This window comes from Suricata suricatta, chromosome X (assembly GCF_006229205.1).
Source record: "Suricata suricatta isolate VVHF042 chromosome X, meerkat_22Aug2017_6uvM2_HiC, whole genome shotgun sequence".
NCBI classification, from domain to species: domain Eukaryota; kingdom Metazoa; phylum Chordata; class Mammalia; order Carnivora; family Herpestidae; genus Suricata; species Suricata suricatta.
The window spans coordinates 68013752-68036087 of NC_043717.1; the positions used below are offsets into that span (position 1 = coordinate 68013752).

Below are 22336 nucleotides of genomic sequence, written 5' to 3' on the forward strand. Positions count from 1 at the left end.
GGTGATAAGTAAATGTTACCTGTTATTAAATATAGTCACATAAAAATAAATATGCATGGGGCGACTGGGTGGCTCAGTTGGTTGAGCATCTGACTCTTGATCGGCTTGGGTCATGATCTCAGGGTTTGTGAGATGGGCCCACCCACATGGGTCTCTGTCAGAGTCTCCTTGGGATTCTCCTTCTCTGTCTCTCTCTGCCCCTCCCCTGCTCATGCTTTCAATCTCTCTCTCAAAATAAAAAGAAAACTAAAAAAATATATATATATAAATATGAAAAGTTCATAATTTTGATCCATCCAACTTCTAGAAACTTATCCTAAGGAAAAATTCAGGAATTGATATACAAAGATGTGCATCGCATTTTTTAAAATTTAATTTATGTTTTTAAATTTACATTAAAGTAAGTTAGCATATACTGCAACAATGATTTCAGGAGTAGATTCCTTAATGCCCCTTACTCATTTAGCCCATCCCCCCTACCATAACCCTTCCAGTAACCCTCTGTTCTCCATATTTAAGAGTCTCTTATGTCTTGTCCCCCTCCCTGTTTTTATATTATTTTTGCTTCCTTTCCCTTATGTTCATCTGTGTTGTATCTTAAAGTCCTCATATGAGTTAAGTCATATGATATTTCTCTTTCTCTGACTAATTTCACTTAGCGTAATACCCTCCAGTTCCACCCACGTAGTTGCAAATGGCAGGATTTCATTCTTTTTGATTGCTGAGTAATACTCCAGTGTGTGTGTGTGTGTGTGTGTGTGTGTGTGTGTGTGTGTGTGTGTATCACATCTTCTTTATCCAATCATCCATTGATGGACATTTGGGCTCTTTCAATACTTCAGCTATCGTTGATAGTGCAGCTATAAACATTGGGGCGCATGTGCCCTTTCCAAACAGCATACCTATATCACTTGGATAAATACCTAGTAGTACAATTGCTGGGTCATAGGGTAGCTCTATTTTTGATGTTTTGATTTTTTGAGGAACCTCCATACTGTTTTCCAGAGTGGCTGCACCAGTTTGCATTCCCACCAACAGATGCATTGCATCCTTATTTGCAGAAGCAAACACCATGAAACCAATAATATCTAGCAATATGAGAATAGTTAAATGAATTACAGTACATTCAAATGATGGTGAAGTATTATACAATCATTTTGAAGATAGTTTAATGATACGGAAAAATGCTAACAAGTGGGAAAAAGCAGGGTATAAAACTGACTCTTTAGTAGGATCAAATTTTGAAAAACTATTTATATATATTTTGTACATAGAGAGGCATTTAGGAAAAAGGTCAGTTAGAATATTGACCAATCACAATAACAATGTTCATCTCTGCACGTTGGGATTGTGAGTTATTTTTACCTTATATTTATTAGTAGTATTTCTATTATTCAGTATTTTACACATTTTATAATGAATATTACTGGGGATCCTGGGAGGCTCAGTTGGTTGGGTATCCAACTTCAGCTTAGGTCAGGTCATGATCTCGCAGTTCGTGAATTTGAGCCCCGTATCAGGCTCTATGCTGACAGCTCAGAGCCTAGAGCCTGCTTCTGATTCTGAGTCTCCCTCTCTCTCTGCTCGTTATAAAAAGAAAGATTTTTATGATGAATATTATTTTTCCTGTTAGCATTTAATTTGAAAGGACAATGGTGTGTGCATATATATAAAATGTATATATAAATATAAATATAAATATAAATATATATACACACACACACATATATATATATATATCAGTTGCTTAACTATGTGAATGGGCTTCCCTAATTGCTCCTTTTACTCCTTTCTAACAAATCTCACTCTCTACTGTACAACAAATTCCTTGGGAGCAGGGTCTATGCTTCATTTATCTGCATATTCCCATACTGCCTAATTCACTTGTGTGCACATTGTAGTCACTCACTAATTTATAGGCCAAATCATAATCATGAAAGATTTAAATTCTTCCACAATAAATGTAAATGATTGCTAAACCTCAAGTGTTACCACTTCCAGGGATATATGTACATTCAAATTCATCAAGTTTTTAAAAAATTTTTAATGTTTATTTATTTTTGAGAGACAGACAGAAAGAGAGCATGAGCGGGAGAGAAGCAGAGAGAGAGGGAGACACAGAATCTGAAGCAGGCACCAGGCTCTGAGCTGTCAGCGCAGAGCCCAATGCAGGTCTTGAACCCAAGAGTTGTGAGATCCTAACTTGAGATGAAGTCAGCTGCTTAACTGACTGAGTCACCCAGGTGCCCCTCATCAGTTTTTTGTTTCTTTGTGTTTGTTTGTTTGTTTGTTTTTGTTTTTGGCAAGGAACATTTATTAGGATCTGGCGTTGCTCTAGGTACTATGGGGAATATATAGAAGTTGTTCCTACCTTTGAAATGCTTATAATCTAAACTAACCGTGGAGTAGATTAGAAAAGCAAAAGAAGGAAAGAAAGGAACTACATGATTATATGTTAGACACTATGCTAGGCAATTTACTTATATTGAATTCTCACAACAAACCTTTGAGGCAGAATTTTCATACACATTTTATAGACGTGGAAATGGAAGTTGGGGGACTTATTCAAGTTTGCAGAGTTAGTGGCAGAGCTTGCATTTAAACGCTGGACCTTCTCGACCTGACTCCAGACTCCCTCTTAATAAACTCTCTCTTACTGCCTCATCAAAAGTGTGTGTGTGTGTGTGTGTGTGTGTGTGTGTGTGTGTGTGTGTAATTACAGGGAAAAGCAGAATCGGGTCAGTGTCATACTTACTATGCAAAGTAGAAAGTACGCAGAGAGGCAATAGAGCAATGGTTAAGAACCTGGACTCTGGAAATGGCTGCCTAGGTTTGAATTCTGGCTCTCCATTTACTAGCATCTAGTCTTGGGCAAGTTATTTTAACTTCCCTGTGCCTCAATGGTCTATCCATAAAATGGGAGCTCACACCTAGCTCACAGTGTTGCTGTAAAGACTGAATGAGTTGGGCCAACTGGGTGGCTCAGTAGGTGAAGCCTCCAACTCAATTCAGGTCATGATCCCACAGTTCACAGTTTGTGGCACGATCCGAAAGTTTGTGGGATTGAGGACAGCACACAGCCTACTTGGGATTCTATCTCTCTCCCTCTCTAAATAAATAAATAAAAGACTGAATGAGTTAATATAAGTAAAGGGCAGTATCTAGCACTTAGTAAACAGTCAACAGACATTGGTTAATGGTACAGGAAATCAGAGGATGGAGAAATCATATCCAGCTGGGAATGGATCGAAAAGGGCTTTACAGAGAATGTTACATTGAGGAAAAGTTTGAATGTTAATGAAGAGTGATAGAGTAGGGAGACGTGGGAAAGTTCAGGTTTATGGGGACATGAATAAATAGGAGATAAGGGGTGGCATGAAGCTATTGGAAGATAAACCTCCAAAGGGAGGCAGAGGTCAAAATGTGGAGGGCCTCAAATGCCTAATTTAAAACCTTGGAGTTAACCACTGGGCAATGGGAACCATTAAAGGTTTTTGAGGAAGAGAAAGATAAAGTGTTCTTTAGCAGCAATGGAACCTGACAACTTTGCAGTTTTATCTTTGAATGTTGCCCACTGCAGAAACCAGCAAACTGAGGACTAATGTTTTTGACTGAGGGAAAGCAAAAGGGGAGAGAAGGAGGGAGGTTGAAAAAACAGGAGTGAATAACTAGAGGACGATAAAGATGAAAAGTGCTCCTGGTGGGAAGTGGTGGAAAGGAGGTCTTCCCGGCTTCCTCATTCCAGAGGCTGCCCAGGGACTGAACTCAAAGGGTAACCTACCTTTTCCCCATTTTACGACTTCCTCATTTTAAGTTTCCACCTCTGTTGAGAGCTCCATTTAACTTTCAGACTGCTTTTGGCCAGAGCGGCATAAGCGTAGGGCATTAGGACCCAGCGATTGTTGTAGTGAGTGAGGTTGAATCTCGTTCTCCCAATTTTTCTCTCCAGCTCCCTCCTCTCCCTTTGTCATTCTAGCTGCCTTCTGCCTCCGCCTGGTCCCTCCAGCTCTACGTCCCTCTAGCTCTTCCTGTGCTAACTGCCTGCGCCTTAGGGTGCGCAAAGCCAAAGGATTGGTTGGGACCTGCCTTGGTGACCCCATGGCGTCTCCCAGAACCGTAACTGTCGTGGCCCTCTCAGTGGCCCTGGGACTCTTCTTTGTTTTCATGGGAACTATCAAGTTGACCCCCAGGCTCAGCAAGGACGCCTACAGTGAGATGGTAAGTGAGACAAACGGGTGAGGAGGGAGGCACCCCCCCCCCCGGGAGTGCGAGTACCTCTCCCCTTCTTTTCTTCCCTGTCTGTGGTCCCATCCCCTTCACCCTACCCCCACCCCGGACCATCCCTTCTCCCAAACAACTTTGCAGCTCTGAAGGAGCAGCTGGGCAAGAGCGATATGGGCTATGCTGGGAGCAACTGTTTTGGAGCTACTGAACACCAGTTGGGGGAGGTGTTGCCAAGCGAGTACACCCCCACCCCCAAGTAAACCCGAATGCTGAGACCTACGTAGCACCTGTCATTGGCAGGAACCTTTCCCTCCTTCTAGCACACCCAAAGTCTGGGCAACCAGTTTGCAAGTCTTATTCCTTCCCTTGGAGCTAAGAGTTTAACAAGCTGGAGAGTTTATTTATCGTCAGGAAAGAACAAAGGGGAAGGAGGGAAAGAGCTGAGGGAGAAAGGGCTACTAAACCAGCGATTTTTTAGGGGCGGGAAAGGTATTCCTCTTTCCAGGCTAGAGCTGATCCCCTAGCTGTCTGGGCGTGTGTGTCTGTATCCTTGAAACAAAGCAGTCTTGGCTCAAATAAAGGTCGCTGAGCGCCTGCTTCTTCCCTTCACTCAAGGGGGGATTGGATGTTTTGTTTTGTTTTGTTTTGTTCGTGGGCTACTCTGCAAAATCCGCAAAGTCTGCCTCTTTGCTCCTTGCGAAATAATCCATAATCCCCACCTTGCCTCCTGTGGATGCTCAGGGCCAGGTCCTCTGCAGGTTTTCCCCTCTGCAGAGTTGGAATCAAGGAAGGTGACTGGCCAAAACATTTCCTCTGCAACCTGGGGGCTGGGCTGCTCACCCCAGTTGGGCGTGAAGAGGACTTGTTCCTACGCTGTGGAGTGTAAGGAGATGGCAGGGGCTGTTTCCAGTACTTTCGGTCTCTCGCCTCTCCCCCTGTCACTTTGCCTCTTTATTTCTCCAACCCAGCTGAAGAGAACCTGCTTCTTACTGCCTTTGCCAGACTGCCAGTAATGGGAGGGAACCCATTACTGGGCTCTCAAGGTCAAAAAGGAAAGGAGCTTAGGGGAGGAATAGGAAGAAAGAGAGAAAAGAGGCTAGAGGGACTCCCTGTTAGGGCTGAGGCAAGGAGGAATAGCCCCACACGTTGACAGGAATAAATAGCTCTCCTGGAGCCCACTGCGGAGCCTTCCAGGGCTCCTTAACAGGAGCTGCAAGTGAATGGAGACTGGCAAATTTTAGATGCTCTGAAAATGTTTGCAGGCAGCTCTGGCCTCTGTGTCAGGGTTTGAGCTGGTGCTTTCCTTGTCTCTCTTACCACAGGATCACCCTGGGGTTGGGAAGGGTGGCTGGGACTCAAGGCTCTAGGTGTAGCCCCAGTGGCAAATCCTAATGTATTTCTCCTTCTCCCCTCCCCTCCTCCCAACATGCTTGACCAGATGGAATTGAAATCGGGTCAAAATAAGTATCCAAGGCAGCCTGCAGTGGGGAGGGGCAGGGAGGTGGGGGTAGCAGAAGCCACCAAAGGCAGAGGGACAGGGTGGGAGGGATATGTCACTATATTTTTGGCTTGGTGGTAGTAGTTTGGTGTTAGATTATAAATACATGAATATGCTTTTGCTTTAGTTTTTGTATGTACAGATATTTCTATGTTTGTATAAGCATCTTAGATATTTCTGAGCTTTTCCCTTTCCTCAGGACATAATATGCTTCTTCGGTATACTTCCTGTCCCCTAGACCTTCCTCAGCTGTTTTAGAGCCCCCTCTCCCAAGCTGCACCCTAAGTACAATGTTAGACTCTGAAGGCAATCCAACTAAGATGGAGTCATCTGGGAAGCTTCCTGCCAGCTTGGCAGGAGCTCCTGAGGAGGACCAGCCACAAATGGGTTTACAATAGGTTTCTTCCTAGGGAGTAGAGCTGTTTATTGCAGTCTAGTGAAAGGCAGAAAAAACCAATATCAAGTTTTCATATCACACAAAGGAACATATTTAAATAGGTATAAGCTAATACAGCAGGACAGAACCATTGTATATGTTGTGTTGTGTGTGTGTGCGTGTGTGTACACAATTCTGGTTATGTGTTCAGTGGCATCTGGAGAGAATGGAAGAACTGTATCTAGCTGGGAGGTAGACCTCACAGTAGTATGAAGCTTGAGGAGGATTTTCAGATTGCCTTTTCCAAGGCCTCCTCCTGCATTGAACATTGAGCCCCAGGCTGGAGATAGCTGTCCAGTACAGGGCCCACTGCACCAGTCCTGGGCTGGCCATGCTGTATTCTTGAGTCCATAGAAAACGGGAAAAATTCAATTCTAGTACAAAGAAGGTGCTCAATTTATATTTGTTGAATGGATGAGTGAATGAATGAATCATTGGAGCATTGTCTTGGCTGGTCACCACCCTTCAGATTTCTTTGGTTGGATCTTGATTTTGTAGTACAGGAGCCATTTCTTGCTCTTAGAAAAGCGTGTGGCCCCTCAGGACCCCAAGTCTAGATTAGCTGGGATAATTATCTGGGATTTTTTTGTTTTCCATTTAGGAGTGATTTCTCTGTATTGACAGTCATGAAGTGTTGTTTAAAGATTATTTGTTCTTTAAAACATATCAGTGAGGTAAATTCATTTTATTAGTTATTCTTATTTAACTGATGGATTAAACTTATCCAATATCATGGGGTAAACTGTTGTGGGAACAGAGATTAGAAACCAAATCCATGATTCAGTACTTGCAGTAGAGGAGTCATTAATGATCACAACTGCCTTTTTGGGTGTCAGAACTTATAATTGATTCTTGAAAATATCTGGTACATTCTTGCTTCTTTTTTTATAACAGATCAACTTGCACCAATACATACTTTTACTTTGAAACCAATTTTTCGAATTTAGATTTTTGGTTTTTCTTTTTCTTTTCGCAAGTATTCTTTTTCTTGTTCTAAAACCTTTAGTGTTATGCTTACATATTGTCCCCTCCATGGAGAATCATTGCTAAGAACCAAGCAGACAAATGACTATGAACTTGTTTTCTGTATGCTGCAGAAGCCAGGAAAAGTTAATGGAAGGCTTTCACTCAGATAGTTTTGGGCTTGAATCCTGATGTTCTTGGTGTCTCAGTTTCCTCATCTGTAAAACGAGGGTAATAATTCTTCCCTCAGAAAGTTGTTCCAGAGGCGCCTGGGTAGCTCAGTTGGTTAAGCGTCGGCTTTGGCTCAGGTCATGATCTCGCGGTTTGTGGGTTCAAGCCCCGCATCAGGCTCTGTGCTGACAGCTAGCTCAGAGCCTGGAGCTGCCTCAGATTATGTGTCTCCTTCTCTCTGACCCTCCCCTGCTTGCGCTGTCTCTCTCTGTCTCTCAAAAATAAATTAAAAAAAACATAAAAAAGAAAGTTGTTGCAAATATTAATTGAAATTATATATGCAAACATCTAGTATAGTGTTTACTTATAGTGAGTATTTAAGAAATGCTCTGGGTGAAGTAATGATGATCATGGATTCTACATTATGACTAATTTGAATGATCAGTTTAAGGCATTAAAATCAGGCATTTAGAAGAACAAGATGCCATTTTCATATGCCCTGCTGAACAGACATTTATGCAATTAGCTAATATTGAAAACTCCACACATGCTGTCGGGTAATGCACAGTGGATTCCGTGCAGAACTTTTAGATGTCTTTCTGAATTTCCCATTTGGTGTGTGTCACCTCATAACTCCTCCACGTTTAGCAAGTGTCATTATAGAGTACTCTAAAGCCCACGTGAATTCAAAATGACTGACCACTTCCTTGGCTAAATGTCTTCATTAACTCACTTGAAATTGGGAGATGGCACTTACAAATGTTGATAAGCAGTTTCCAGTGTAGTGATGGGGAACAAACAAATAGTTGACTCGCTCTAAATTTGGTATTCAGCTCTTTGTATCAGTGGTTCCATTCTGTAATCAAAAGGGGCCCCATGTAGAATGGTAAGAAAACACCAAATTCCTGTCACAATAAAACCAAGGGATTGTGGCCCTAAGGAAAACAGGACAATTCTCTGCTTCTTTGCATCCCCTCATAGGGAAGGTTTGTTGATTTGATTGATTTGCTTATCTATGGTTAAATGCCCTCTCCCTATATAACCCTGGCAAAACACTCCAGATATGTTTGGGCAGTTTACATAATGTCCTCAGGTAATCTTTTATGCCTCCAATCACTGCCATTAATTGCTTTCCAGCTAGGTAATAAGATAGTAATTCACTGATTGCTTTCTGAGGTGGTACAGTACCTTTATTCCGTCAGAGAGGAAACTGACCCTAAGATGTGAAGTGACTTTGCTTAGTTCATATAGCTAGCCATCCCACACTAAACTACACTGGGGATTTGTACCCTCTCAATGGCCAGCAGCTGTGCTTGTTTCAGAGCTACTTTGTTTAACAGATTCTTCTGCCCTAAAATGCAGTTTGGTTAGTAGGATCAGGTTTGCCAGCTTCTTCTTTAGGTATGTACTATATGATAGTGGGAAATAGAATTAATTAAAATGTGTTTATCATTCACATGGATATATGGCAATTTAACATGTGATGGCTTTTTATTGCACTTAGGAAATAATCCATAATTCACATATGGCTTTTTTCCCCTACAGAGATGCAGGAAAATCATACTTGAGTCAGTACATTCTGCAGCGGTTATGTCTAAGACAGCCTTTGTTGTCTAAGATAGCAACCAGGCTGAGAATTTTAGCCAAAACATATTTTTGTCAGTGCTCTCTTTGGCTATCATATAGTTTTTTTCTCTGTAAATTTTAGTGAATAACAGCATTCTGAAATGTGCACCTAATGTAGATGAACAGCTCAAGCAATTTTCAGAATACTCCTGTGCAACCAGCACCCATATCAAGAAACAGGCCATTACCAGCTCCCCAGAAACCCTCCTCAGGGCTCCTTCCAACTACTACCTCCCCAAAAGTGATTACTTTCCTGAATTCTAACAATCTAAGTTCATTTTGCTTGTTTTTGAACGTTATATAAATGGAAGTACACAGTAGATTAGCCGTTTTTTCCTTCTACCAAACTGGCATAAGTGTACTGAAGTGGACCAAACAAACCACTTGGCCTCTGTTCACATTTTGACCTGTTACTTGACATGGACCAGTTATTAACTGCAATTGAAGATGAATGTAATTATACAGAATTTTTAAAAAATGTTTATTTATTTATTTTGAGAGAGAGAGAGAGAGAGAGAGAGAGAGAGAGAGAGACAGAGAGAGACAGAGAGAGAGAGAGTGAGTGAGCAGGGAGGGGCAGAGAGGGAGAGAGGGAGAGAATCCCAAGCAGGCTCCGTACTGTCAGTGCAGAGCCAACCTGGGGCTCAGTCTCACAAACTGTGAGATCATGACCCGAGCTGAAATCAAGAGTTGGACACTTAATTGACTGAACCACTCTGATGCCTCATAATTAGACAGTTTTGAACTGTTCAAATTTAATGTCATTATATAATGTCATTAAGATGAGATATTGTGAAGTGTAAATGACAAAAAATTATGACTAGAGAGGCTTCATATGCTTTTGACTCATGTCTGAATCATATTTTCTCATATAATAAAAATGGTCCTGTTTGATTCATCACTATTACATTAAAAGAATCATTGTGGCTTACAAACACATGGACTTCTCATTGTATGGCTCGTTAATAATGAAATGTGTGTTTCTAGCCCTTGGTTGATGCATGATGCTATGATGTTTTACTAAATCTCCAAACTGCACATTTAATTTATAAAAGGGGAAAGCCAAATAATAAAATACTTAGTAATTTTCTCCAAGCAACTTAGGGGCAAAACTAAAATTGAAATTTACCATATCTTAAGAATCTCAGCCCAAGGATATTGCTGGATGATTGCTTCCCATTGAAGGTATTTGAAACATCTGACTAAACACTCCTCTTTTCTTGCTTCCTTGCCCTATAAGGAAACTATGGTTTTGGTCTAGGTCATTGCAATGGAAAGGAAACAGACCTAAATGATCTGTGAGAGCCTTTTAATAGAGTGACTCGGTCAACTCTCTTTATTCTTAGTATCAGAACAATTAAAGTCTTTAGAAATCTAGTCACTATAGACTCAAGACATGTGACCCTTCTATTGTTAGAACTGAGGTGGCCCAGACCAAACTTTGATGGGGCTAGCAATAGCAGGACTCTTTTGATGTCTCCATCCTACTCCACAGGAGAAAGAAGAAAGTGCTTCCTATAATGTCAAGACCCCACCCAAGCTGAGTCCCTTCTCTAACAAATTAAACTCTCCCTGTCTAGAGTCTTGGAGAATAGATACTATCTGTATCTATTCAGCTTTGAACTAAAGGTTTGATGAAGTGGCTTATGGACCGGCAGCTTCCTCTGGAGAAAAGAAGGGAAATAAACAGGCAACAGCTGCATAAAAGATCCACAGCTGTAGTTTAAGAAGTTAGATAAACAACTGAAAAAGTGATAAGGAGTTACAGCACATGTAACCAAAAAAATGTCACTAGGGGTGCCTGTGTGGCTTAGTCAGTTAAGTGACTGTGGCTCAGGTCATGATGTCATGGTTTGTGAGTTCCAGCCCTGTGTCAGGCTCAGTGCTGACAGCTCAGAGCCTGGGGCCTGCTTCAGATTCTGTCTGTGTCTCTCTCTCTGCCCCTCCTCCACTGGTGCTCTGTCTCTCTCTCTCAAAAATAAACATTAAAAAAAAAAGAAAAAAGGTCGCTGAAGTCATAGGAACTTGATGTAAAGACCTGAAATTTGGCCTAAGGCTACAGATTCCACTATGGTATAGTTAAGAATCTATTCTATTCTTGAATGATGGGTGGTTAGCCTTAGCCAAAAAAGTACTGTTTCCAGAAGCCTCTCAGCCAGCATCTGAAAGTCTTGGCTCTGAACTTGACTGTAAGAAACTCTTCTTATCTCCTGTGTTCATCACGTCCAAAGGTTACATTTAGGATTAGGAACTGCCTCTTGGGAAGCTTTGTGTTGTTAATTAAAAATGATCCTTACTTAAAAGTGTTAAGGAAGCCTCTTCTGTCTAGATTTCTTTCCTTAATGTTCTCCTGCTACTGTTACCAGAGTGCAGAGGAGGAGAGTGTGGGTAGGTGGCATCTAGTTTAACAGCAAGAGGAAACAGACATACGTTTCCCCACCATCAGTTGCCCTAACCCTCATCTATGTTCTGTTCCATTTCGGTCCAGCTCAGTTCAGCCCAGGGTTTTCTGCTGCTTGCTGGTGAACCTCTCCTCTAATTTCTCTCAATGTCCCTGATTGAACCAAAAATGGGATGAGGGAGGAAGCATGTCTAACATGCTATGTTTCTTTATATGCTCAGGGAAAGGGTGAGGTGAAATGTTAAACACAGGATCTGACAGGGCTAGAATTAGGAAGAGGTAAGTGAGGCAGGGCTGCACAAATGCACAGTTGGATCCTGCCTTTATTTAATGTTTTGATATTTTGTTCTTTACAAATCAAGAATTGTTTTTGGTATCCTCTTAAATGTTGCATTCAAGGCAAATAGCCTTGCTCATTTCGCTTTAATCTTGACCCTGGTCAGGAAAATGAGGCTCAGAGAGGTCAAATAATTTGCCTATGGACACCCAAGTAGAAAGCAACAGAGATGGGATTTAAAGGCAAATTTGTTTGAATCAAAACCCATGTTTTTTTTTCTCCCACTAAACCATTGGTCTTTTAACAGTCCTCATAGAGGATTATCTTGTGTCACTCGTGATAATTCATGAAATAAGGTGCATCCACTTATCCCAAAGTGACAGAAATGACTTAACATTTTTCCAAACCTAGAATGTATGAACATATTGTAAGTGCCAGATGCTTCTAAGAGGTCAGGATGGCTTTCTGCCCGATTTTCATAACCGTTGCCTTGCATCTGGAACTTTTGACTCTTCTCTTTTTGAAAACCTATGCCCCCATGCCCTTGTCTCTTGGTTTTACCCATACTTTTCTGACTACACTCTCTTCCGTCTACTTGGCAAACTCTCTTCCTTTTTCTATTTCTTTTTTTTAATATTTTTTAATGTCTTTATTTTATTTTGAGAGAGAGAGACAGACAGAGAGTGAGCAGGGGAGGGGGAGAGAGAGCGGGAGACACAGAATCTGAAGCAGGCTCCAGGCTCTGAGCTATCAACACAGAGCTGAATGCGGGGCTCAAACCCAAGGCTGTGAGATCATGACCTGAGCTGAAGTTGGACACTTAACCGACTGAGCCACTCAGGCGCCCCCCTTTTTCTATTTCTTAAACATTTGTCACACAATTTTTCCCACTGTATACATTCTACCTGGATACTGATGACTATCCATTCTGTATCTTTACCCCAGATCTCTCTTACTGAGCTGCCTACCAGACATCCCCACTTAGATGTCTTAGAGACACTGCAACTAAAAAAAAAAAATGATTTCCCTCAGTCCTCCCTACCCCTTGCCTCACTCCCAACCTGTTCTTCCAGATGCATCCCCAAACTTGGAGAATGGTAACACCCTTCTACACAGGTACCCAATCCAGAGACCAGAGAATCTTTCTTGACTTATCCCTTTCCCTCAGTGTCCACATCCAATATGACACCAAATGCTGCTGATTTTGCTTTAAAAATATCCTTGACTGTCCCCCTCCCTCTCTCCTTATTGTCATTACCCTAGGTTTCTTACTTGATTTCCTTGCTTCCAAGCATACCTTTCCCAATCCACCCTCCACACTATTTCCAGAGGGACTGTCTTCAAAAGCAAATTATGTTGCTCTCTCTGGCTTATAGGATAGAGTCCATCAATGCAACACAACATATAGCTCTCCATGATCTCATGGTGACACATATATAGACACATATAAGAGGACATATATAGTTCTCATGATCCATGATTCATATCTATCTCCCCTGTCTCATGTTTCACTCTCACCTCTCCCTCCCCCAACCTATGCTGAACTTGGGCAGTATTTGTTTGTTTTTTTTTTTAGATTCTTTTTTTTTATTTTTTTAATGTTTTATTTATTTTTGATACAGAGAGAGACAGAGCATGAGAGGGAGAGGGGCAGAGAGAGAAGGAGACACAGAACCGGAAGCAGGCTCCAGGCTCTGAGCTAGCCGTCAGCACAGAGCCTGACGCGGGGCTCGAACTCACGAACGTGAGATCTGACCTGGGCCGAAGTCGGAGGCTTAACCGACTGAGCCACCCAGGCACTTGGGCAGTATTTGAAACACACACGTCTATTTTGTGCTTCTGGGCTTTTGCTTGTCCATTTTCCTGTGCCTGCAATGACCTTCCCTTGTTGATATTACAAACACCTGCTCTTTATTTAATAGTTCACCCTAGCTTTTCTCAGTTTCCATCTAGGAAGATTTGGCCACTCTGGTTTGCCTCTACTCTATCCACTGTATGATTTTATTCAGCACCCATTACACTTGATTGTACTTCTGTATTTACATAAATTTTCTTCATACAAACTCAAGCTTCAAGAAGGCAGGGCCTTAGAATATCTGTATCCAAAGTACCTAGTACAGTGCCTAGCACAAGGAAGCACTTAATAAATATTGAATGAATTAATGGATACTTACTGAAAACAAAGCAGTGGACCAACCTAAGAAGATATTTGATAAAAATCTCATCAATTTACTACAAAATGAGGATCAGTCCAATCTGAATATAGTAAAAAATATGATTATCTATTACTCTAATGTCAATATAATCTTATTGCTTTGAAATGTATCCAGTGACTCTCTTCTCTTTTCTATGATATCTCCATTTGGGCTATAATTAGACCTTGCACGGGCTTCTATCATGTGCTGTTAACCATGCTGCTTTATACTGGTGTTTTATGTATCATTTCCTGCCACTAGACTGAGATCTTGTCTTATTTACCTCCTTATCTCCATTGCATAATCCATGGTGGGTGTTTAATAAATATTTGTTGAATTAAAATTAGTGACCTTGCACCAGGCTAATCAAAGCAGTGTCTTGTAAAGGCCTACGGATTTATCTCAATGACCATGAGAATGATTTTTGTCTTACTATATTTTAAAGATATATAAGGGTCTAGTATTTGCATACATTTGTATTTTTCTATTCACTTAGCACTCACGTTTTAATTTTTACAGATTTCACAGATATAAACTCTAGCTCAACTTTTGTCTGAATTATCACAGATTCCAAATTAAGGAAGTCTAAATTAGCGAAGCTTTACCATAATGTGCCTTGCCTTGTTTCATTTTGGTTGGTATTCATATGCATCTGGGTTTGGAGAGGCAAGTAGTAGAAAATGTAGATGTGGTTAATCCATATCAGATTTTATGGGGCCCAATAAAATTTCTTTTTTTCTTTTTTAAATGTTTATTTATTTATTTTGAGAGAAAGAGAGAGAGAGAGAGACAGAGAGAGAGAAGGCAAGAGAGAGCACAAGCAGGGATGGGCAGAGGGAGAGGGAGAGAGAGAATCCCATGCAGGCTCCATGCTGTCAGCACAGACAGAGCCCAGTGCAGGGCATGGTCTCAAGAACAATGAGATCATGACCTGAGCTGGAATCAAGAGTTGGATGCTTAATCAGCTGAACTGCCCAGGCACACTTAAGCTTTTTAAAATGCTTTTAGTTTTGTTTATGATTTAGAATCAGAAATAATTTTAACTATATAGCTATATTCTCTTTTGTGCTGTTACTATGGTTTAAATCACAGAGACCTCAGAAGATTGCTTGCTTTTTTTCTCATCTTAACTACAAGGATTTTACTTAGGGGCCACAGTACAAAAAAAATGGGACCTGGTGGGGACATAGAAAGGGAATGGTGGGGAAGGAAGACCTTGCTAGTGTTTTCTTCATTCTAATGTTAAATTCGTGTTTAATGTGGCATTCCTTATGGTATTTCACTCTAGAAACGTGCTTACAAGAGCTATGTCCGAGCCCTCCCTCTGCTGAAGAAAATGGGGATCAATTCCATTCTCCTCCGCAAAAGCATTGGTGCTCTTGAGGTGGTCTGTGGCATTGTCATGACCCTGGTGCCTGGGCGTCCCAAAGATGTGGCCAATTTCTTCCTACTCTTGCTGGTGTTGGCTGTACTCTTCTTCCATCAGCTAGTTGGTGATCCTCTCAAACGCTATGCCCATGCTCTGGTGTTTGGAATCCTGCTTACCTGCCGCCTGTTGATTGCCCGCAAGCCGGAAGACCGGTCTTCTGAGAAGAAGCCCTCACCACCACCAGGGCAAGCAGGGAATGTCGGGAATGCAGAGGAGCAGTCCTCCTTATATGAGAAGGCCCCTCAGGGCAAAATGAAGTTGTCATAGGAAAGCAAAAGTGCAAAAAGTGGACCTTCCAGGCAGTTGCCTCCATGACACCCAGGAAGATGCCAGTGTGTGTTTTTCATTTGATTTATGTTGAGAGAAAGGGAAAAATAGAATCTGCAAGTTAATGGTCCTATTGCCTTGTGTATACCTATACCCTAAGATGACTTCCCCACATAGACACATGGGCACCACCTTTAATCACTCCGGGGCAACTGTCACATCTTGCTGCATGTACATGTATATGGCTAACTACTGAAGTGTATTTGTGCGATGGACTCCAGCAAGCATGTGACTGTAAGATTATATGTGGGAACATGTATTTACTCTGTGTGTGTGTGTATGTGTGTGTGTGTGTGTGTGTGTGTGTGTGTGTGCAAGCATGCAGGTGCAAGAAGAAGGCTGTGATCTTGGACTAATCCTGCACAGGTATTCTTCCCTTTATGGACTGATTCTAGTGAGGGCAGAATAAAATAAACCTCCTATAAAGAGAATCCTACTTACTTCTGATATAAACAAGTGCTTTGTTTCAGTGGGATGAGGGAATTTCCCTTAATAGATTAAGCTCAGAACCAATTTATCACTTTAGGAAAAAATTCCTTCAATTTGAGACACTGAGTTATACTCATTAGCCTCCACTGTAACAGTTGTTGAAATTTTAAATACTCTACATTCAGTTTAATTAAAACATGGGATATATGCAAGTTCATATATAATCTAATTCTTCAAGTGATAAAATTGGAAGTTTCACTTTGCCTTTGCCCCAACCCAACCTACTAAGCTCCTTTACTCACAGTTTGAAACTGACACAGTAACTTGTTAACAGACATCTTTTTTGGATTTTCTTAAGCCAAAAGCTGCCTCACTTCCTACTATTCTCAGCAGCTAACCAGGAGGATTTGGCAGCTGCTCCACTGTTGCAGTTGAGGGAGCAAGGATTAGTCCTGTTAGAATTCTGTGAATCTCAAATTCTAGCTGTTCTCCTAAATCATCTCAAACTTGATAGAGGAGCTGTAACCAGTGTTTCCCAGCCAAACAGACTCACTACTCCTATTCAATCTTCACTGAACTTTGCTAGTGTAAGCAGAGATCCAAGTACTCCCATGGCTGTCTTGTCTACACCTCCTTTACCATTCTGGTGGGTGGAGTTTATCAGGGGGACGTTTGATATGGGTTAGCTGGATTGAGCAGTATGGAACTTTGCTTTCTTCATTCCATAGTGCTGTTTCTCCTTGTTAAGTGTGCTTTGATGGTTTTAATATTATTGTGCCAGGGATGGGGAGAGGGGTGGGGGTGTTGTGTGTGTGGGGAGTACAAATTATTGTATTTTCTTCAGTGTCATTGTTCTTGTTAATTGATACCTCTGTCTTATTCCTCTCATTCTTTCAAAATAAAAATTTTTGAAATTTGGAAGAAACTGTCTGGACAAATAATGAAAATCTGGGAAGAAAAGGTCATATCGAGCAATTCAGGCTCTTTTATTTCTGATTCTGAATAAGGGAGAAGAAAGAGAAGGAAAAGTATAATCGCTTCGTATACTAACGAGGTTACCACCTTTCCAATCTCATTTTAAGTTCCCCAACACTTTTGTGGTGTCAGCATATAAGACAGAAAGCCATAGAATTAGGGTCAATACAATTTTCAGGTTTTGGAAGTTCTGTTTCACTAGGTGATGCCAAGGGAAGGTGGAAGAGTGATTTCAGAGAAAATTACAGGTATATTAAGTAAAGGTGAACCAGTGTTCTTTCACTGTGTGTATCCACAAAGTGGCACAACTTCCAATGCCACAGACTTGTCACGTTAGGAACGTTATTTCACCACTCAGAACCCCAGTTTCACGATCTACAAAAGAGAAGGGGATTGAAGGTTTAAAATCCATTCTAATTCACATTTGGATCTATGAAGTCATTAAAAGTATGAAAAATGACTCGAGAAATTTTCAGTTTTACTAGATAGGAGCAACTGTCATAGAAAATATCAAGCATTCAATTCTAATGCATGATTAAAAATGGTTCATTGAAGTACTCTGAACATCATATAAGATGAGGTAGTTTCTACTGTTATCTTTCCAAAAATATATCAACTTAATCTTTGAGTCTTCATTTCTTCCAAAGATTGCAGTTTTCTCCTACAGTTTAGCCTACATTTTATGGGTATGTTTTGGCCTCAAAAAAAAAAAAAATCAGTGAGAGCCATTCAATTTACCTTTCCTCTCATTAGAGGAATCTCTAGTAAGAGATTAAAGTAGGGACTGAACTCAAGTCTCAAACTACGCCTTTGTTGTTGTTTTAGCCAGTTTCTTTAAGACTCACTGGTTCCCCAAAGTTAGAAATCTTCACGTGCTGTCTGGCAGGTTACATGCAAGGTGCCACACCCACCTTAGGACACAGGTTTCTAGCAAACCCTGTAAGATATGGCTGGCCAACCTCGGTAAAAAGAGGACTGATCCAGCCGTCCTTTCTTCCCACCCCCTTGCTTCACCTGGGAAAAGCGACAGTTTCAGAAGTCACAGACTCCATAACCTAAGTCTCCTGTTCAGCAAGGGAGAAACAGACTTTATTGCAAAGTTTGCGGTTTCATATTTTCTACAAAGTCCCGACACTTGGGGTCAATCGGGGCAAAATGATTACTATAACTGAATTGCTGTTGTTAAATTCAGGAATCGAGACACTAATTGTCGGGTTTCAAGCAAAATAACAAAGGCAAACATTATTAGGTCAGGAGGAACGCCAGCCAATCAGCTAGCTCCGGCAGCAACGGCCCAAACGCCACGGGTCTGAACCCGAGGCAGGCGGGGCTAGCAGCTCTCCGGAATTGGGTCTACGTCAGCTTTGGCGCGCGGGCGCGCGCGCACCGCCTCAAGCTCTTGAGTTGAAAACCAACCAATCAGGCTTCAGCAGAGCGCGCCGCTCCACCAGGCCGCGGCCTGGGTCTCCGCAGACGCGCATGCGCAGGGCGGGGCCCATTTATTTGAATCCCGGAGGCGGTGTTTGGGTTCCCGAGGATTTGCGGAGTGTGTTAGGTGGGTACTTTTCTTTTCTTTCTCTCTCTTCTTTCTTTCTTTCCTCCTTTTTTTTTTTTTTTAAAAGAGAGAGCGTGAGTACGGGAGAGGCAGAGAGAGAGAGAGGGAGGCACAGAATTAGAAGCAGGCTCCAGGCTCTGAGCTGTCAGCACAGAGCCCCACGCGGGACTCGAACAGGTGAGGTACTTTTAAAGGCTGTGCGAAACGGGGACCCTCAAAGCTGAGGGAATCTCCTGGTTTCTAAGCAGGACTCTCCTGCAAGGTGTGGCTGGGATCGGGTTTTTCCCCAGCCCCGGTATCTGTCTAGTGTGTCAGTCTTCATGGCCAAGTTCACTCTGCCGGGGCAGGCTGTGAAGGGTCGAGTTGATGAGAAGCGATGGGACGGTTCAATTGGATGGGGTCATAAACAGCTATCCTGCCCTTTTTTAGGACCTCAGGAAACTACTCAGAACCTGGAACCTCCCGTTGGGTTAGATACACCTATTTCTGTCCTGCTCTGGCCTCATATGTTGTAGGGAGGTGGGATTGAGTAATTGTCTTTCTGACCATTTCCTTAGTTTCTCCTATATGAGGCCAAAACTTAAAAGCCATTCTGGGTTCCTCTATTTCTTTTTCCCTACATCCAGTTCTTTTATCACAGCCTTGCTTAGTCTGTGTCCAAAACATAACAGTCATTTTCTACCTCTTCCACCACTATTTTAGGCCTACTTCAGACTACAGTCATATGTCTTTTGGACTTCTGCAAGACTTTTAAAAATTGATCCGTTTTCACTTTTACCCCCTAACATTTTGTTCTCCACACTGCAGCTGAAACGGTCTTACAACAAATCAAATGGTATCACTCCACTCTCTCACATTCCTCCCCACCCTATCCCCATAAATATCATGAGGGCAGAGACCTTGATTGTTTTGTTATTTTATCCCTGGTAACTAGAACTGTGCTTTGTATCTAGTTGATCAACAATTATTTATGGAATACATGAGTTAATGGGGAATGATTCTGTTGTGAGAATCCTTAGTTTGGTCACCATTTTGACTTTTGAACTGTGCAGTTTTAACTTAGCACTTACGAAGTGGAGAGCATAAAAGATTAAAGGAAAATCAAGGAGGGTAGAGAAAAATAGGAGCGAGTGGAGACAGTGATATTGAATGTATGAGTTGGAATAATTTTAGACTTATTGTGTGATAGAGCCATTTTAAGAGAGCTTGCTATGTTGCTTGTACTCTTTTTTTCTACAAGAAGTCAAGTTCAACTGGTGAATCTTACCTCGGAGAGTTGTTTCTCCCCATTCCTATTTAGGTCCAGAGCTTTCTGTGAAAGTTAACCTATGGAGTTTGTTGCCCAGATGGTTGTCAGGTATTTTTGTGTATGCTGTTTGTGTGCTAAATATTGTGTACTGAATGTTTGGGAATACAAGGCAGATATGGTTCCTGTCTTTGTGCAGTAAAAAGGGATGGTTTGCCTGTTTAATGGTAACTTCATACTTCTTTCTGTATAGAACATGTGCAATAATGTCACCTCAAAAGAGAGTTAAGGACTCTAAGGCACAAAAGAGGACTTCACAAGGTAGTGATAGTTATCAGACTAATTTCGTGGCCTTGGAAGAAGAGAACCTAAATGACTCAAAGTGCAGCTTGAAACATGGACAAGATAATCCTATGAAAGATTATGGACATGTTGATGATGAAGCAGAAGATGATCTGAAAAGAGCAATGAGATACTTTGAGAAAGGTAAGACAGATAATTTTTCTTATGAAAGTTCTATTTCTGTAAAAACTATCCTACACCATTTACTTATGGATTTTAATTTAAAAATATTTTTTTAAGTTGGGGTATTTGGGTAGCTCAGTCAGTTAAGCATTTGACTTCGGCTCAAGTCATGATCTCATGGTTCCTGAGTTTGAGCCTCACATTGGGGTGCTGACAGCTGTACTGACAGCTCAGAGCCTGAAGCCTGCTTCAGATCCTGTGTCTGTCTCTCTCTCTCTCTCTGCCCCTCCCCTGCTCACGCTCTGTTTCTGCATGAACAGGGGAGGGGCAGAGAGAGAGAAAGGCAGAGTGAGAGATTCCCAAGCGACCCAATACCATCAGCACAGAGCCCGATGTGGGGCTGGAACTCCTGAACTGAACCTAAGCCAAAACCAACTGTGGGCCGCTCAACCTACCGAGCCACCCAGGCGCCCCCTTATGGATTTTTAAAGGAAAGCATATTTTTGTTCATTCATATTTTTGTTTATTTAATAGGCACTCATTGAGCACTTACTAATGTCAGTTTGCTGGGTACTAGGGATACAACAACAAAACAAATTCTTGGCAGTGTCGTTTCCAAACTGCTGCACATTGGGATTATCTGAGAATCTTTAAAAAAAAAAAAACATTGATGCCTGGCATCCACTCTTAGACATTCTAATTTTATTGGTGTGGAATGCAGTCTGGGAATTACGATTTTTAAAAGGCTCCTTAGGTGATTCCAATTTGCAACAGAGTTTGGGAACTACTGCCTTAGTATGGAATCAGCTTATAGTCTAAGTTCAGTGCTTTTAGTTACTTTAGAGCAGGAATGCCAGGGCACGATTCAGCTTTCCTCACTGAAGGTGCCATTGCTCCACTGCTGTTAAATATTCTAGAATTTTAAAGGCTTTCAAATGTTTTGGGGAAGACATTTCTAACATAAAGATATTTATTTACAGTATCCCAAGTTGCAACTGTTGAGGTTGAAGACTGAAACAATTTTAAGGTCCCACTATTTAATATTGTTCCTTTTTATAGGTCCTGTTAAAACTTCACAGATGAAGGATAAAACCTTGGAAAAACACTTCAGAACTGTGGAAAATGTGGCTTGGAAGAGTGGGTTAGCTCCAGAAGGAATTGACATTCTATTAAATGTGGCACTTAGTGGCAAATTTGGTATGTCAAGGGAATACATTTGTCATCAGTCTGCAGTTAGTTTTGCCTTCCAGACGTTGAATTAGATTGTTTATTGGTATCAGTTGTGGTTCTATATTTGTACTATTCTCTTCATGAAGCCAGTCTGGTAAGATTATAAAATGGACCATTCTTGTGTTCATGCTACCTTATGATCCAAAAGTTTCTGTGTGCATATGTTGAGAATGGTTAGTTATCACATATCTTTATAAATAGAATGTATAGAATCTTATCACCAAATATATGGGAGTCATTTTTAGTATTTCTCTTAAGAAGCATAGATAGTACTTTAAATAATGCTGCTAGAAAGCAGCTTAAGAGATCATTTGATCTATTTCATTGCTTTTATGTTCACTTACCTATGACAAGTCCCTTTTGATACTGCCTCCTTTACAGCGTCTATGATCTAACAGTCAGTATGCTTTTGCTTTTGTGGAAATGCTTCCTTTCCTCTTCTAAGTGCATTTCGAATGGAGGAGGAGAGGTTCTTAGAAAGAAATAACACCTGACCAGTATTCTTTTTTACTTGAGAAGAACTTTTTAACCTAACTCTCATCCAAATTCAGACTCAGAAGGTATTTAAAGCCTTCAACTTCCTCATTTTAAAGGTGAGGAAACTGAGATTCAGAGTGGATAAAGAGACTGGCTTAATGTCATAGTTAGAACTGGGGAACTTAGATCTCCTAACTCCCCTTCTAGTGTTTATACTGTACCACACTGCTATTGGGCTTTCTACTTTGTTTTGAACTGTTAAGACATCTATCAAAACTGGTTGTTTTATGTACTATTTCCTGGCTCTTGCATATTGGGTTCCTTTGTATATACCCTAGCATCATGTTTTCAGTGGTGTATGTTTTAAAGCAATAACATTACGGGCTGAAATCAAAATATGACTCCTAGGTAT

The 22336-nt window shown here is 41.3% G+C and overlaps 2 protein-coding genes across 2 annotated transcripts in view; both read left to right on the forward strand.

Annotated features, from left to right (window-relative positions):
- The first annotated feature begins 3959 nt into the window (after positions 1–3959).
- Positions 3960–16901, forward strand: TMEM35A (transmembrane protein 35A). The gene is made up of 2 exons (XM_029930121.1): positions 3960–4218; positions 15080–16901. Exons 1-2 carry the CDS (start codon positions 4099–4101, stop codon positions 15485–15487), a joined length of 528 nt encoding a protein of 175 aa, XP_029785981.1. The 5' UTR covers positions 3960–4098; the 3' UTR covers positions 15488–16901.
- Positions 16902–20018: 3117 nt separating this feature from the next.
- Positions 20019–22336, forward strand: part of CENPI (centromere protein I) — a 63908-nt gene continuing 61590 nt past the window's right edge. Inside the window, exons 1-2 of the mRNA XM_029930331.1 lie at positions 20019–20238; positions 21277–21414. Coding sequence (XP_029786191.1) covers positions 20019–20238; positions 21277–21414 — 358 coding nt within the window. The remainder of the gene's footprint in view (positions 20239–21276; positions 21415–22336) is intronic.